The following is a 14,075-nucleotide window of genomic DNA, read 5'->3' as shown; positions in this document are numbered from 1 at the left end:
ACGAGTTATGACTTTTCTATATATAGATCTATGCCCAGTAAACACGAATCTGGTAGTAAAAAATGTTGATTGGCTCGAGAATCGGAGATACGTGTTTTTTAAATCGTGCGATTTTTCTATATCTTGGTGTTGTTCGGTCGATGTCTCAAAATCTGTCAATTTTCTGTTCAAAATGAATATTGGAATCTATAGTTGGGTATTTTATCTGTCATCTGTAGTACTTTTCAGCTTACAAATCTCTCTAAGTAGTCGTCCAGGTCAAATCAAAAGTCAAAAGTACGTATATTCACTTGGGATTTTTTCCTACTGGTAATACTATTTTATATTGATTATTTTCTATTGAAACATGTTTATTGGGATAGTATTCTGGCTATTTTTTGTTTTCGTTTAAAAGGATTAATTGGAAGTGTGCTGAATTTTAAATCGGTAAAATTGCGATCTAAGAACTCGTATTGGTTGAGCACGGCTTTGATTTGTGCATATCATAGATGTATTATACATAGATCCGCCCTCACGGTTTATACTGGTCTCCCTTTTGGTGCATGCAAAAAACATGGCGCATGCACACTTTTCTCTCAGTAGGTTAGTAGCTTCTAAGTAGGAAAGGTCGATTGCGGAGATCTTGTCGATAGATATTTATTTATTTTATTTATTTATTTATATATATTTTAGCTATCAAGCTAATTTAAAAATACATCTTAATTATTATACTTAACTCTAAAATTTATAATTAACTTATATGTACTGTCCCTCACAGTGGTGTGCTAAACAGTAAATACAAATCATAGTTATCGGTAGTATAAAATTGCTTTACAGCCAGTATTATATTGACAAAATGGTCACGACTGTACAGGACAACCGCGCGCGCGATTTTCGTAGCGTCAGTTATCCTGGTAGCGATTCACATTTGGGATGTAATCACCGAACTCGATTTAATGTACATACATAGATATACTTCTATACTTTGCACAATATTCTTCGATCTGGTTTTAAACTAAATTAGACCCCTTTCTCCACAAAGTGCACTTAGTCGGCAATGATTATTTGCATATTATGTCTCTTCTGTCGTCAGCCCTAGTTGCCACCATCGTCAGCTTTTGAGGAACTTGAGTTATCAGTGAGCAGTTGCCTAGTTACCTGAAAGTTGGTATAACTAGTAACAAATCTATACAATAGACGTCACTAAAACAATAACAAGCCACAGAGTTGGATATGGAGACGATGGAGTGTAGGCTTTGTCTTGGATCAGCTCCGGCCGAGTCTTCCTTCTCCATCTTCGGCGATCCTCATCCAGAGCATCTAGAGCAACGCATTCGGACTTGCTGTCAAATTCAGGTCGGTTGCTGCTTACAATTATTGCGGACTGAATTGGCTAACTCTTCTATCCGATTAATCCTGCTTTTTGCATCTGCAGGTTGAAAGAGGCGATGGGTTACCTGAAACGGTGTGTCTTTCATGTAAGACCAATCTGGAATTGTTAATCAGCTTTCGAAAGGCTTGTCTTCGAAGCAACGAAACATCTCAACTGAGGTTAGGTGGCAATTTGAAGATCAAGACAGAAGAAGTTTTGTTGGAAGATGTATTATTGGACGATGAGGCTTCATTATCGACAATTCACCGAAAGAATAGAGAAATTTGTTCAAAGCCATTTCCCAGTGAATCTAACCTTGTTTTAAACCAAATGTCATATTCTGTAGAAAAGCTGTTCAAATGTGACGTTTGTTTAAAATCATTCACTCGAAAACATTATCTTGTGTTACATTTAAGATCTCACACCGGAGAAAAGCCTTACAAGTGTGAAGTTTGTTTAAAATCATTTAGTCATAAATCTAGCCTCGTGTCACATGAAAAATTGCATACTGGGATAAAACCACACAAATGTGACGTTTGTTTAAAATCGTTTACTCGCAAATCGGATCTTTTGTCACATTTGAGATGTCACACTGGGGAAAAGCCTTACAAGTGTGAAATTTGTTTAAAATCATTTGCTCAAATATGTAGACTTAGGTTACATAAAGATACACATACTGGGATAAAACGACATAAATGTGACGTTTGTTTAAAATCGTTTGCTCGCAAATCTGAACTTTTGTCACATATAAGATCTCACACTGGGGAAAAACCTTACAAGTGTGAAATTTGTTTAAAAACATTTTCTAAGAAATCTACCCTCATGTTACATGAAAAATTGCATACTGGGATAAAACCACACAAATGTGACTTTTGCTTTAAATCATTTCTTCGAAAAATTCAACTTGTGTTACATTTAAGATCTCACACGGGAGAAAAGCCTTTCAAGTGTGAAATTTGTATGAAATCATTTTCTCAAAAATCTATCCTCGGGTCACATATAAAAACTCATACTGGGATAAAACCGCACAAGTGTGACTTGTGTTTGAAATCATTTATTAGTAAAAATGAAGTTGTGTTACATTTAAGATCTCACACGGGGGAAAAGCCTTACAAGTGTAAAATTTGTTTAAAATCATTTTCACGTCAATTTAGCCTCCTGTCACATGAAATATTGCATACTGGAATAAAAGCACACAAATGTGAAATTTGTTTAAAATCATTTTCTCATAAATATAAACTTGTGTTACATTTAAAATCTCACACGGGGGAAAAGCCTTACAAGTGTGTAATTTGTTTAAAATCATTTACTCTAAAATCTACCCTCGGGTCACATATAAAAACCCATACTGGGATAAAACCACACAAATGTGACACTTGCTTAAAATCATTTATTCATAAAAATGATCTTGTGTTACATTTAAGATCTCACACAGGGGAAAAGCCTTACAAGTGTGAAATTTGTTTAAAATCATTTTCTCGTCAATTTAGCCTCCAGGCACATAAAAAATTGCACACTGGGATTAAACCGCACTAATGTAACATTTGTTTAAAATCATTTTCCCATAACTCAGGCCTCAACGCACATAACAAATTACATATGTATATGTAACAAACACCTGTACATATGTATATGTAACAAAAAAATTGGTTTATAAATACTGTTAATATTCTTAAATTTTGGCTGCATGCGTGCAATGATATTTCTTGCGCCTATCTCTTATGACAAATCTGCAGTTTATTTAAATGATAATTGAAAATTAAATACACAAATATATTAGTTGGCTTTCGTTATTTATTCATGTATTTTAAATGTAATAATCTTTATTTATAGGATGAAATTCAGATAATTTAGGTAAACATACTGATGTAACATAGTATGTTTATAAAATGTTAAATTTTAAACTGGTTCTTTATATTAGAGTCCTTATTGTGATTTATCAATAAAAGTGAATATTTAAAAAAAAAAAGTCTTCTTTTCTTCATTTCCCAATTGACAAGTTTAACATATTGTCGATATAGTGGCAGGTTGGAGTCAAAATTCTTGTTTTGAGAAAATCTATTTTTTCGAATATCTAGAAATTTGAAGCTTTATTTTGTGACCTAAATCATTATTCATCAAAATAACCACTACATGAAATGTGTTCATCATTTTGTGTATTCGATTAATGTATTGACAAATATTTTTCGTAGTAACATTTAGTAAAGCTGAAAAATCAAGATTATCGCTCGTGTGAATCTCCTGTCGAATGAACTGACTGAAATCTTCATTTTTACCTTGAAAGCTTGTATTGACGTTATTTAAGTAATTAAAAATATCTGCTAAATATGCCATTTTAGCGCATCAATCACCATTCTGAAGACATTTTACAAAATCATCCATACCTTCATATCGGAAAAAGATTCACAATTCACTCTTAAGTTCTTCGAATCGGCATAAAACTTAAGATAAAACCGTTTGATAACCGCCTGTGTGAATAAAAAGCAAACATTCGTACTTAGTTTCTATAGAAATGCAAAGTTTTTTAAATATGCTTTTAAAGGTCGCGATTTGATGAATTTTATTTTATCATATTTACAATTTGCTCTAGTACTATGTTTAGTGCTGCTCGTAATGTTTTCGAAACTAGATATTCTGTGCGTAAATATAATATTAGAGTTTTTTTGTCTTTGCAAGGGTAACAAATCTTAAGACACGTGCGATCAATTCGGCTAAAACGAAATCACATTATGTAGATCTTTCATCAGCTTTCATAATTTAGTGAAGGACTCTTTCGGTTTTCACTATTTCACAGATTTTTCTGTTTTTACAATTTTTTTCGCGGTGCACCAGTTAATACCAACTGAGTTAGATCGTAAGTTATTGCCTACACAAGTATTTTAAGGCTATATAAAAAGGAATGGTGATATCCATTGTTATTAAATATATTATGTAAATATATAGTAAGAAAAAAGAAGACAGCTAGTGGTGTCTTTCACAGGGGTGTGCTCACGTACAACGCCTTCCCTGAATGCGTCAGGATTTCTAAAACCGTGGATGCATTCTTGCAAGGTGCGAAGAGACACCTCTGTGAAGGACAATGCATGGTTCGGTGATTACTAGTCAAATGTTTTTAACTAGTCAAATGGATTTATCCGCCTTGGTTTACTAAAGAAATTATTAATCTCTTAAAAAGTAAATATCAAACACATAAACTCTGGAAGAAATCGAGCAATCCTCTTATCTTAAATAATTTCCGTATTTTACGTACGGAAATTAAGAAATTAATTAATAATGCATATAATGTTTATGTAGCTGATTGTGAAAGTTCCATAGTTAAAAACCCTAAGAAATTCTGGAACTTCATTAATTCTAAACGTGTAAATCGTGTAAAGTCGACCATTATGTACAATGATTCTGGATTGTTAGAGGGTGATCAAAACATTGCTAATGGATTTGCCGACTTTTTTAAATCAGTTTTCAATAATCCTACTGATTCCATGGAACCTACCAATGACTCGGAATTTACTTTCCCCACTTTAGCGATTAATCATCTTGACTCTTCCGATCTGAAATATGGCTTTCTAAAGTTAAAAAATATTTATTCTTCCGGTCCTGACTCCATCCCTAATTACATCCTAAAAGGATGTGAGGTTAGTCTCTTAGAACCTTTAAAATTCATTTTTAATTTAATTCTAAGGAACTCTTCATTCCCCAATTTATGGAAATGCTCTAAAGTAACTCCTATTCATAAGAAGGACGATAAATCTTGTGTAAGGAACTACAGACCAATAACTATCTTGTCAGCGCCAGCCAAAATGTTTGAGGTAATATTACACAGATACATTTTTAATCACTTTCAAAGTATGCTCATTGATCAGCAGCATGGCTTTCGTCCGGCCAGATCAGCCATTACCAACTTGTTATGTTTCTCTAATGACATAACCAGCACTTTGGATTGTAATAATCAAATGGATGTAATATATACTGATTTTGAGAAGGCGTTTGATAAAGTTGATCATAAAATTTTGGTTAGTAAATTAAGTTTTATTGGATTTACTTATAATCTTGTTGGTCTTTTTATTTCTTATTTACAGGATCGACGTCAATTCGTTAAGTTTGGGAGTTGCTTTTCTTATGAGTATGTTGCCACTTCTGGGATTCCCCAAGGATCAAATCTTGGCCCTTTATTATTCCTAATATTTATCAACGATATTCAATCTTCTATTCACCATTCTAAATTTTTATTATATTCGGATGACTTAAAAATCTATAAGAGAATAATTGATTTACCTGACGCTCTTTATTTGCAAGAGGATTTGAATTCTATTTATGAATGGGCTAATGTTAATAAACTTCCCTTCAATATCCTAAAGTGTCGGGTCATTTCTTACTCTCGTTCTCGTTCTCCTATTAAATATCCGTATAAATTTCATGATTCTCTTCTTCAGAGAGAATTATTTATATCTGATCTGGGAATAGTCTTCGAAAATAGTTGGAGTTTCAACATTCACATTGAGAATATCTGTGATAGGGCAACAAAAATCCTTGGATTCGTAATCCGTAATTCGTCCGAACTAGGGCTCACTGCCATTCGTCTCTTATATTGTACATTAGTTCGCAGTGTGCTCGAGTTTGGCTCCATTATATGGTCTCCCTATCAACTTCGTTACTCTCTAATGTTGGAACGAGTCCAAAGGAAATTCCTTAGATTTTTATATCTGAAGACATTTGGATTTTATCCATATCTGTTCCCTAGTGCCTTTGTCTTGGGATCTTTGGGTTTCAACTCCCTGGCAAAGAGAAGAGATTTATTTCTTGGGAAACATTTCGTAAAATTACTTAGAGGAGAGATTCACAATCCCACTATCCTGGAGAAACTAAAATTCTGGGCCCCGGAAAATCGTAGAGTTTTAAGAAAACATGATATATTTTTACCAATTAGGGCTAAATCAAACGTGCTCATGAACTCCCCCCTCTCGAGAGCTGTTCGACTCCTTAACTTACTGGCACATTACTTGGACCTATTCGATGCCAGTTATGTTGAGTTGGTGGAACACATCCTAAATAGCACGATATAAATTTTTCAATCTTATTTCTTTGTTTTTATTTTGTGTACATATTTTTTACTTGATTTTTATTATTTTTTTATGATGTTTTTTTTTATTTATGATTTTTATTATTTTCTTATGTTTTTTTTTATTTATGATTTTTATTATTTTTTTTATGATGTTTTTTTTGTAATTTTTATGATTTTTATTATTTGTATTAAAATCACATTGACGCTTTGGGGCAACCTGTCAAGTCTCTGTGGTATTGATTTTTTAAAATAAATAAATAAATAAAATAAATAAATAAAATGTGAATCGGTCACAGGACAACCGGTCGCTCTAGATCGGTCACACGTGATCACCCGTCACACTAAAACTGGTCACACCCTAAAATCGGTCAACCAGTTTTCTCGTGACGAAATTATCTCTCTTTTTGTAACACAGCCTTGTTTAATGTGCACGCGCAGGATACGGGAGGAAAAGCCTGTTCCTCTTGTTCCTGTTGTATCTTGCTCTGCTATCCTGCTGCAAATAAGTGAAGATGTACGACGGGGGGGAGAGAGAGTTTTATCGCACGCCACTGATATATATATATACTAACCGTTTTTCATATGTATGCATGGTAAACGAACATATTCGACTTTTTCACTATCGACTTTTCCAAGGCGTTCCGGCACCTTTTTGTCTCAGCATTTTTTTATGTTTCAAACGAATATTCTATATAATATAATTTGAATATAATCATTTCTAATAAAAAGAGCTTGACAAGAATTGAGTTCCGGCACATTTTTTCCAAAAAAAGTGCAAAAACTAGCTAATTAGCTAAAATTGTATAAACAATAAAATATTGCTTGCGTTAATGAAACTGAAATAAAAGAACATATTGTTTTATTTACATACAATTTTTATGTTTGTGTGTATTTTTTATATACATATTTAATTGCTATTTAAATAATTTAATATCGAATTGGTATTGGCGGAGCTATTGCAATGTTTTTGGCACCCTTGGCAAATGCATATCTTATTTGGCACTCCCTTATGTTTTTCATTGCATTAAATAAAAATAAATATTTATTAAAATAATAACATTGAACGATCAAAATAAAATTTGCAGATTAGATGTTCAACTGTCGCAACAAAGAAAGCATTTTTATTTTTTTGATATAATTTGTTATGAAAAAAATTGTATATTAGATTAGAATTATCGGAAATAACCATGTTTATTTTCAATTTAATATCATCTACTGCTTAAATGACTGTTTTTAGTGTTTTTAAAAGTAGATATGCACATCAGCTAGGGATTTCAAATATTCGTCAAATGAATTATTGGAATATTATATATTATATATAGACGCAAGAGCGGTTATCCGGTTAGCGATTTTCACATTTGAGAAGTAACCCATTTATCAAAAAATATATAATAGCTGAAAATCTTGATTTTTCAGCTTTAATAAATATTATGACAAAAAATATTTGTTAATATAATACATTAATCGAATACACAAATGATCAACACATTTCAATCAAGTGGTTAGTTTAATGAATAATGATTTAGATCACAAAATAAACCTTCAAGTCTCCTGATATTCGAAAAATTTGATTTTCTCAAAACAAGAATTTTGACTCCAACCGACAATATGTTAAACTTACCAATTGGGAAATGAAGAAAAAAATACATATTTTTTTAAATATTCACTTTTATTGATAAATCACAATAAGGACTAGAATATAAAGAATCAGTTTAAAATTTAACATTTTATATACTAAGTACATTAGAATGTTTACCAAAATTATCTCAATTTCATCCAATAAATAAAAACTATTACATTTAAAATAAATAAATAACGAAAGACAAACAATAGATTTGGGTATTTAATTGTCAATTATCATTTCTCTTAAGATTATTTAAATAAACTGCAATGAGAAAAAATGTCATGTGAGCATCACTGCACGCATGCGGCCAAAATTTAAAAAGATTTACAGTATTTATATAATAATCATTTTTTTTTTGGGTTCAGATACATATTTACATGTGTTGTTATGATTCCATTTTATGGGTTTTTTTATGTCTCACGAGGTAATATTTGTAGATGAATGATTTTAAACATATGTTACATTTGTGTACTTTTATTCCAGTATGCGTTTTATTATGTGCATGGAGGTTATATTGACGAGAAAATGATTTAAAACAAATATCACACTTATGAGGCTTTTCCCCTGTGTGAGATCTTAAATGTAACACAAGATCATTTTTTTGGATAAATGATTTTAAGCAAGTGTCGCATTTGTATGGTTTTATCCCAGTGTGGGTTTTTATATGTGACGTGAGGTTAGAATGACGAGAAAATGATTTTAAACAAATTTCACACTTGTAAGGCTTTTCCCCCGTGTGAGATCTCAAATGTAACACAACTTCGTTTTTATGAATAAATGATTTCGAACACAAGTCACACTCGTACGGTTTTATCCCAATATGGGTTTTTATATGTGAAACGAGGGAAGATTTTTGAGAATATGATTTCAAACAAATTTCACACTTGTAAGGCTTTTCCCCCGTGTGGGTTCTTAAATGTAACACAAGTTGAATTTTTCGAAGAAATGATTTAAAGCAAAAGTCACATTTGTGTGGTTTTATACCAGTATGCAATTTTTCATGTAGCATGAGGGTAGACTTCTTGGAAAATGTTTTAAAACAAATTTCACACTTGTGTGGCTTAATCCCAGTATGCAATTTTGCATGTGTCCCGAGGCTAGACTTTAGAGTAAATGATTTTAAACAAATTTCACACTTGTAAGGTTTTTCCCCAGTGTGAGATATTAAATGCAACACAAGATGATCTTTTCGAATGAATGTTTTAAAACAAGCGTCACATTTGAACAGCTTTTCTACAGAATGTGATCTTTGGTTTGAAACAAGGTTAAATTCACTATTATTTCGGTGAATTGTCGATAATGAAGGCGCATCGTCCAATAATACATCTTCCAACAAAACTTCTTCAGTCTTGATCTTCAAAGAATTGCCTAACCTCAGTTGAGACGTTTCGTTGCTTCGAATACAAGCCTTTCGAAAGCTGATTAACAATTCCAGATTGGTCTTACATGAAAGACACACCGTTTCAGGTAACCCATCGCCTCTTTCAACCTGCAGATGCAAAAATCAGGATTAATCGGATAGAAGAGTTAGCCAATTGGGTACGCAATAATTGTAACCAGCAACCGACCTGAATTTGACAGCAGGTCCGAATGCGTTGCTCCAGACGCTCTGGATGAGGATCGCCGAATATGGAGACGGAAGACTCGACCGGAGCTGATCCAAGACAAAGCCTACACTCCATCGTCTCCATATCCAACTCTGTGGCTGTTTATTGTCTTATTTAGTGACGTCTATTGTATAAATTTGTTACTAGTTATACCAACTGTCAGGTAACTTGGCAACTGCTCACTGACAACTTTAATTCCTCAAAAGCTGACGACAGTGGCAACCGGGGCTGATGAAAGGAGTCACAGAATATACAAATAGTCACAACTGACTATGTGCAATTTGTTGAGAATAGTGTTCAATTATGTTTAAAACCAGATCGAAGAATATTCTGCAAGTTCGAAGAAATATAGAAGTGTATTCGAAGAAGTATAGAAGTGTATTTATATGCAGGGCCGGCGCGTCATATTTATCTTGTATGTACGGTTAAATTTTTGGCGCTTTTTCTAAAAAAACTTCCGTTTTTAACAAAAAAAAAAAGAAACTCAAAAATGATAATAGTAAAATTTTACATTTATTTAGTTTTTGCTAAGATCTTTTGGTCCACCTTTTATTTTAACAAAAACAGAGATGTCATTTCAGCTTTTTCTTGAAGGGGGAGGGGGCAGGCAAAAATTTAAGCTCAAATTGAATATTTTTTATATCAAAATAAAAAAGGAAAATATATTTTGGATGGTGTCTAGTCAAAATTGCTCGGTCAATAAGCGCCCCAACATAACCATGATAATGTCGGGGCGCTTTTTGACCGCGCGCATTTAACTGGACACCATCAGTGTCGACTCGTGATAATTTGTAATGGCTGCACTGAAAAATGTCTAAATAATCGGTAATTGGATTATTAGTCGCACTGCGATAGTCACGAGGACAATTTTTGCTATGAAAATCGCGAATGCGGAATATTTGGCACTCGAGTTTTCGTTAGTATGATAGTTAGCGTTAGTATTGTTCAGACCAATTGTCTGATGGTCGGCTTTCGTGGCCTTACGACCCACGAGCTGACCGATGTTTTTTGGTGCTGGCCGCACTGTGGGGCGGTGAAAAATAAAAAAAAGCGAGTAACTGAAAGACCTACTAGTTGCAGGCTGTGAAATATTTAAATTGGGCGTGTTGCGCCCAATGGGTATAAATATTGGGCGCTCTCGAACTGAAAAGCTTTCGGAACTGGGGATCCGGCGAGTGCAGAAGAATAAGAATAAGAGTCTGTTCATACCTATCCAGCAGGTGCAGCTGAAAATCTTGATTTTTCAGCTTTAGTCAATATTATTACAAAAAATATTTGTTAATACATCAATCGAATACACATATGATCAACACATTTCATGTAGTGGTTGGTTAAATGAATAATGATTTAGATCACAAAATAAAGCTTAAAATTTCTTGATATTCGAAAAAACTGTTTTTCTCAAAACAAGAATATCGACTCCAACCTGCCACTTTACAGACAATATGTTAAACTTGCCAATTGGGAAATGAAGAAAAGACATTTTTTTTTAAATATTTACTTTTATTGATAAATCACAATATGAACTCGAATATAAAGGACCAGTTTAAAATTTAACATTTTATGTACTACATCAGTATGTTGACCAAAATTATCTCAATTTAATCCAATAAATAAAAATTATTACATTTAAAATAAATAAATTACGAAAGCCAAACAATAAATTTGTTTATTTAATTTTCAATTATGATTTCTCTTGAGATTATTTAAATAAACTGCAATGAGAAGAAATTTCATGTGAGGGGGGGGCAAGAAATATCAGTTTATCAGAAACATAAAAAATGTAAGAATATTAACAGTATATTTATATAATAACCAATTTTGTTGGTACATGTGTATACATATGTTGTTATTATTCCATTATATGGTTTTTTTATGTCTCACAAAGTAATATTTGTAGATGAATGACTTTAAACAAATGTCGCATTTGTCTAGTTTTATCCCGGTATGCGTTTTATTATGTGACCTGAGGCTAGAATTTTCAGTAAATGATTTTGAAAAATTTTCACACTGACATATTTGGCTTACCCCCCGTGTGAGATCTCAAATGTAACACAAGTCCATATATAAAGAACAAATGATTTCAAACAAATGTCATATGTATGTATTTTGTCCCAGTTTGTAATATTTTATGTGCCTCAAGGAGTTATGGGAAAATGATTTTAAACAAATGTTACATTAGTGCGGTTTTGTCCCAGTGTGCAATTTTTTATGTGCCTGTAGGCTAAATTTTCGAATAAATGATTTTAAACAAATTTCACACTTGTAAGGCTTTTCCCCTGTGTGAGATCTTAAATGTAACACAAGATCATTTTTATGAATAAATGATTTTAAGCAAGTGTCACATTTGTATGGTTTTATCCCAGTATGGGTTTTTATATGTGTCTGGAGGGTAGATTTTAGCGTGAATGATTTTAAGCAAGTGTCACATTTGAATGCTTTTACCCCAGCATGGGTTTTTATATGTGACAGTAGGCTATATTGACGAGAAAATAATTTTAAACAAATTTCACACTTGTAAGGCTTTTCCCCCGTGTGAGATCTTAAATGTAAAACAACTTCATTTTTATGAATAAATGATTTCAAACACAAGTCACACTTGTGCGGTTTTATCCCAGTATGGGTTTTTATATGTGACCCGAGGGAAGATTTTTGAGAATATGATTTCGAACAAATTTCACACTTGTAAGGCTTTTCCCCAGTGTGGGTTCTTAAATGTAACACAAGTTGAATTTTTCGAAGAAATGATTTAAAGCAAAAGTCACATTTGTGTGGTTTTATCCCAGTATGCAATTTTTCATGTAGCATGAGGGTAGATTTCTTAGAAAATGCTTTGAAACAAATTTCACAGTTGTGTGGCTTAATCCCAGTATGCAATTTTTCATGTGTCACGAGGCTAGATTTACAAATAAATGATTTTAAACAAATTTTACACTTGAAAGGCTGTTCCCCAGTGTGAGATCTTAAATGTGACAAAAGATCAGATTTGCGAGTAAACGATTTTAAACAAACGTCACACTTGTGTGGCTTAATCCCAGTATGCAATTTTTCATGTGTTCCGAGGCTAGATTTTTGAGTAAATGATTTTAAACAAATTTCACACTTGTAAGGTTTTTCCCCAGTGTGAGATTTTATATGTAACAAAAGTTCAGATTTGCAAGAAATCGATTTTAAACAAACGTCACATTTGAACAGCTTTTCTACAGAATGTGATCTTTGGTTTAAAACAACATTAGATTCGCTGGGAAATGGCTTTGAACAAATTTCTCTATTGTTTCGGTGAATTGTCGATAATGAAGCCGCATCTTTCAACAACACTTCTTCAGTCTTGATCTTCAAAGAATTGCCTAACCTCAGTTGAGACGTTTCGTTGCTTCGAAGACAAGCCTTTCGAAAGATGATTAACGATTCCAGATTGGTCTTACATGAAAGACACACCGTTTCAGGTAACCCGTCGCCTCTTTCAACCTGCAGATGAAAGAAGTAGTATTGAACGGTGAGAAGAGTCCACAATAATTGTAACCTGTAATTAGCAACCGACCTGAATTTGACAGCAGGTCCGAATGCGTTGCTCCAGATGCTCTGGATGAGTATCGCCGAAGATGGAGAAGGAAGACTCGGCCGGATCTGATCCAAGACAAAGCCTACACTCCATCATCTCCATATCCAACTCTGTGCCTTGTTATTGTTTTAGTGACGTCTATTGTATAAATTTGTTACTAGTTATACCAACTTTCAGGTAACTTGGCAACTGCTCACTGACAACTCAAATTCCTCAAAAGCTGACGACTGTGGCAACCAGGGCTGACGAGAGAAGAGACATAATATGCAAATAGTCATTACTGACTATGTGCAATTTGTGGAGAAAAGGGTCCAATTTAATTTAAAACCAGATCTTCCATAGTCGTGCCGAGGACTATGGCCAGCTCGACCACGTGTTCGACCCAAGCCTCGAACACGGCGAGCTCTCAGACGCCGACCGAGAAGGTCTTGGTGTGGCTGGTCAACCCTTCCTGACCAGCCACAGCCACAGCCACAGCCATAAAGGGGCAGAGGCGCCGAGCAACTCCCCGGCTCAGCCATCAAGTCATCAATAAACGAAGACATAACTCAAAACTGACGTTTCTAATTCCCCACCCCGCCCTGTTCCAGCACGTGCTCCAGAGTTTGCTGATCGAGACGACGACACATACACAGCCACTGGTCATACACATGCATACAGCCCCTGCAGCTATTGTTCATATGGCATCGTTTGTTTTATAGCTATGGGGTCAGCGCCAGGACATCGTTCATTTGAGAATTCGGTCGTCTGCCACGTGTAAACGTCTTTTATGGTTTCGTTCGTCTTACGATCGAGCGATGAACTCTTTCGTCTGGAATGGTCAAAGGGGACGTTGCCCTTGAGTTATGCATGTTTGTACAGGAGCGATGATG

General features: G+C 33.8%; 4 protein-coding genes across 4 annotated transcripts in view; 1 reads left to right on the top strand and 3 right to left on the bottom strand.

The window, feature by feature from the left end:
• Positions 1–14,075, bottom strand: part of LOC143919146 (uncharacterized) — a 1,208,594-nt gene that overhangs the window by 157,813 nt on the left and 1,036,706 nt on the right. The window lies entirely within an intron of this gene.
• Positions 738–3,310, top strand: LOC143919092 (uncharacterized). The gene is made up of 2 exons (XM_077441278.1): positions 738–1,335; positions 1,415–3,310. The coding sequence occupies exons 1-2, from the start codon at positions 1,213–1,215 to the stop codon at positions 2,885–2,887; spliced, it is 1,596 nt and encodes a 531-aa protein (XP_077297404.1). The 5' UTR covers positions 738–1,212; the 3' UTR covers positions 2,888–3,310.
• On the bottom strand, positions 8,067–10,019 carry LOC143919115 (uncharacterized). The gene is made up of 2 exons (XM_077441304.1): positions 9,603–10,019; positions 8,067–9,523 (listed from the first exon to the last, which is right to left on the bottom strand). The coding sequence occupies exons 1-2, from the start codon at positions 9,723–9,725 to the stop codon at positions 8,420–8,422; spliced, it is 1,227 nt and encodes a 408-aa protein (XP_077297430.1). The 5' UTR covers positions 9,726–10,019; the 3' UTR covers positions 8,067–8,419.
• On the bottom strand, positions 11,133–13,628 carry LOC143919100 (uncharacterized). The gene is made up of 2 exons (XM_077441287.1): positions 13,183–13,628; positions 11,133–13,109 (listed from the first exon to the last, which is right to left on the bottom strand). Exons 1-2 carry the CDS (start codon positions 13,303–13,305, stop codon positions 11,820–11,822), a joined length of 1,413 nt encoding a protein of 470 aa, XP_077297413.1. The 5' UTR covers positions 13,306–13,628; the 3' UTR covers positions 11,133–11,819.

The sequence above is a fragment of the Arctopsyche grandis genome, chromosome 11 (genome assembly GCF_051622035.1).
Source record: "Arctopsyche grandis isolate Sample6627 chromosome 11, ASM5162203v2, whole genome shotgun sequence".
Lineage (NCBI taxonomy): Eukaryota > Metazoa > Arthropoda > Insecta > Trichoptera > Hydropsychidae > Arctopsyche > Arctopsyche grandis.
Note: the sequence above shows the minus strand (reverse complement) of the source record. Positions and strands in the feature narration are given on the sequence as shown.

Bases quoted from the DNA above. Each gene is read 5' to 3' on its own strand.
- LOC143919092 (XM_077441278.1), top strand. From the start codon at position 1,213: ATGGAGACGATGGAGTGTAGGCTTTGTCTTGGATCAGCTCCGGCCGAG. The intron at 1,336-1,414 runs GTCGGTTGCTGC...TTGCATCTGCAG, and splicing joins GGACTTGCTGTCAAATTCAG to GTTGAAAGAGGCGATGGGTT.
- LOC143919115 (XM_077441304.1), bottom strand. From the start codon at position 9,725: ATGGAGACGATGGAGTGTAGGCTTTGTCTTGGATCAGCTCCGGTCGAG. The intron at 9,524-9,602 runs GTCGGTTGCTGG...TTGCATCTGCAG, and splicing joins GGACCTGCTGTCAAATTCAG to GTTGAAAGAGGCGATGGGTT.
- LOC143919100 (XM_077441287.1), bottom strand. From the start codon at position 13,305: ATGGAGATGATGGAGTGTAGGCTTTGTCTTGGATCAGATCCGGCCGAG. The intron at 13,110-13,182 runs GTCGGTTGCTAA...TTTCATCTGCAG, and splicing joins GGACCTGCTGTCAAATTCAG to GTTGAAAGAGGCGACGGGTT.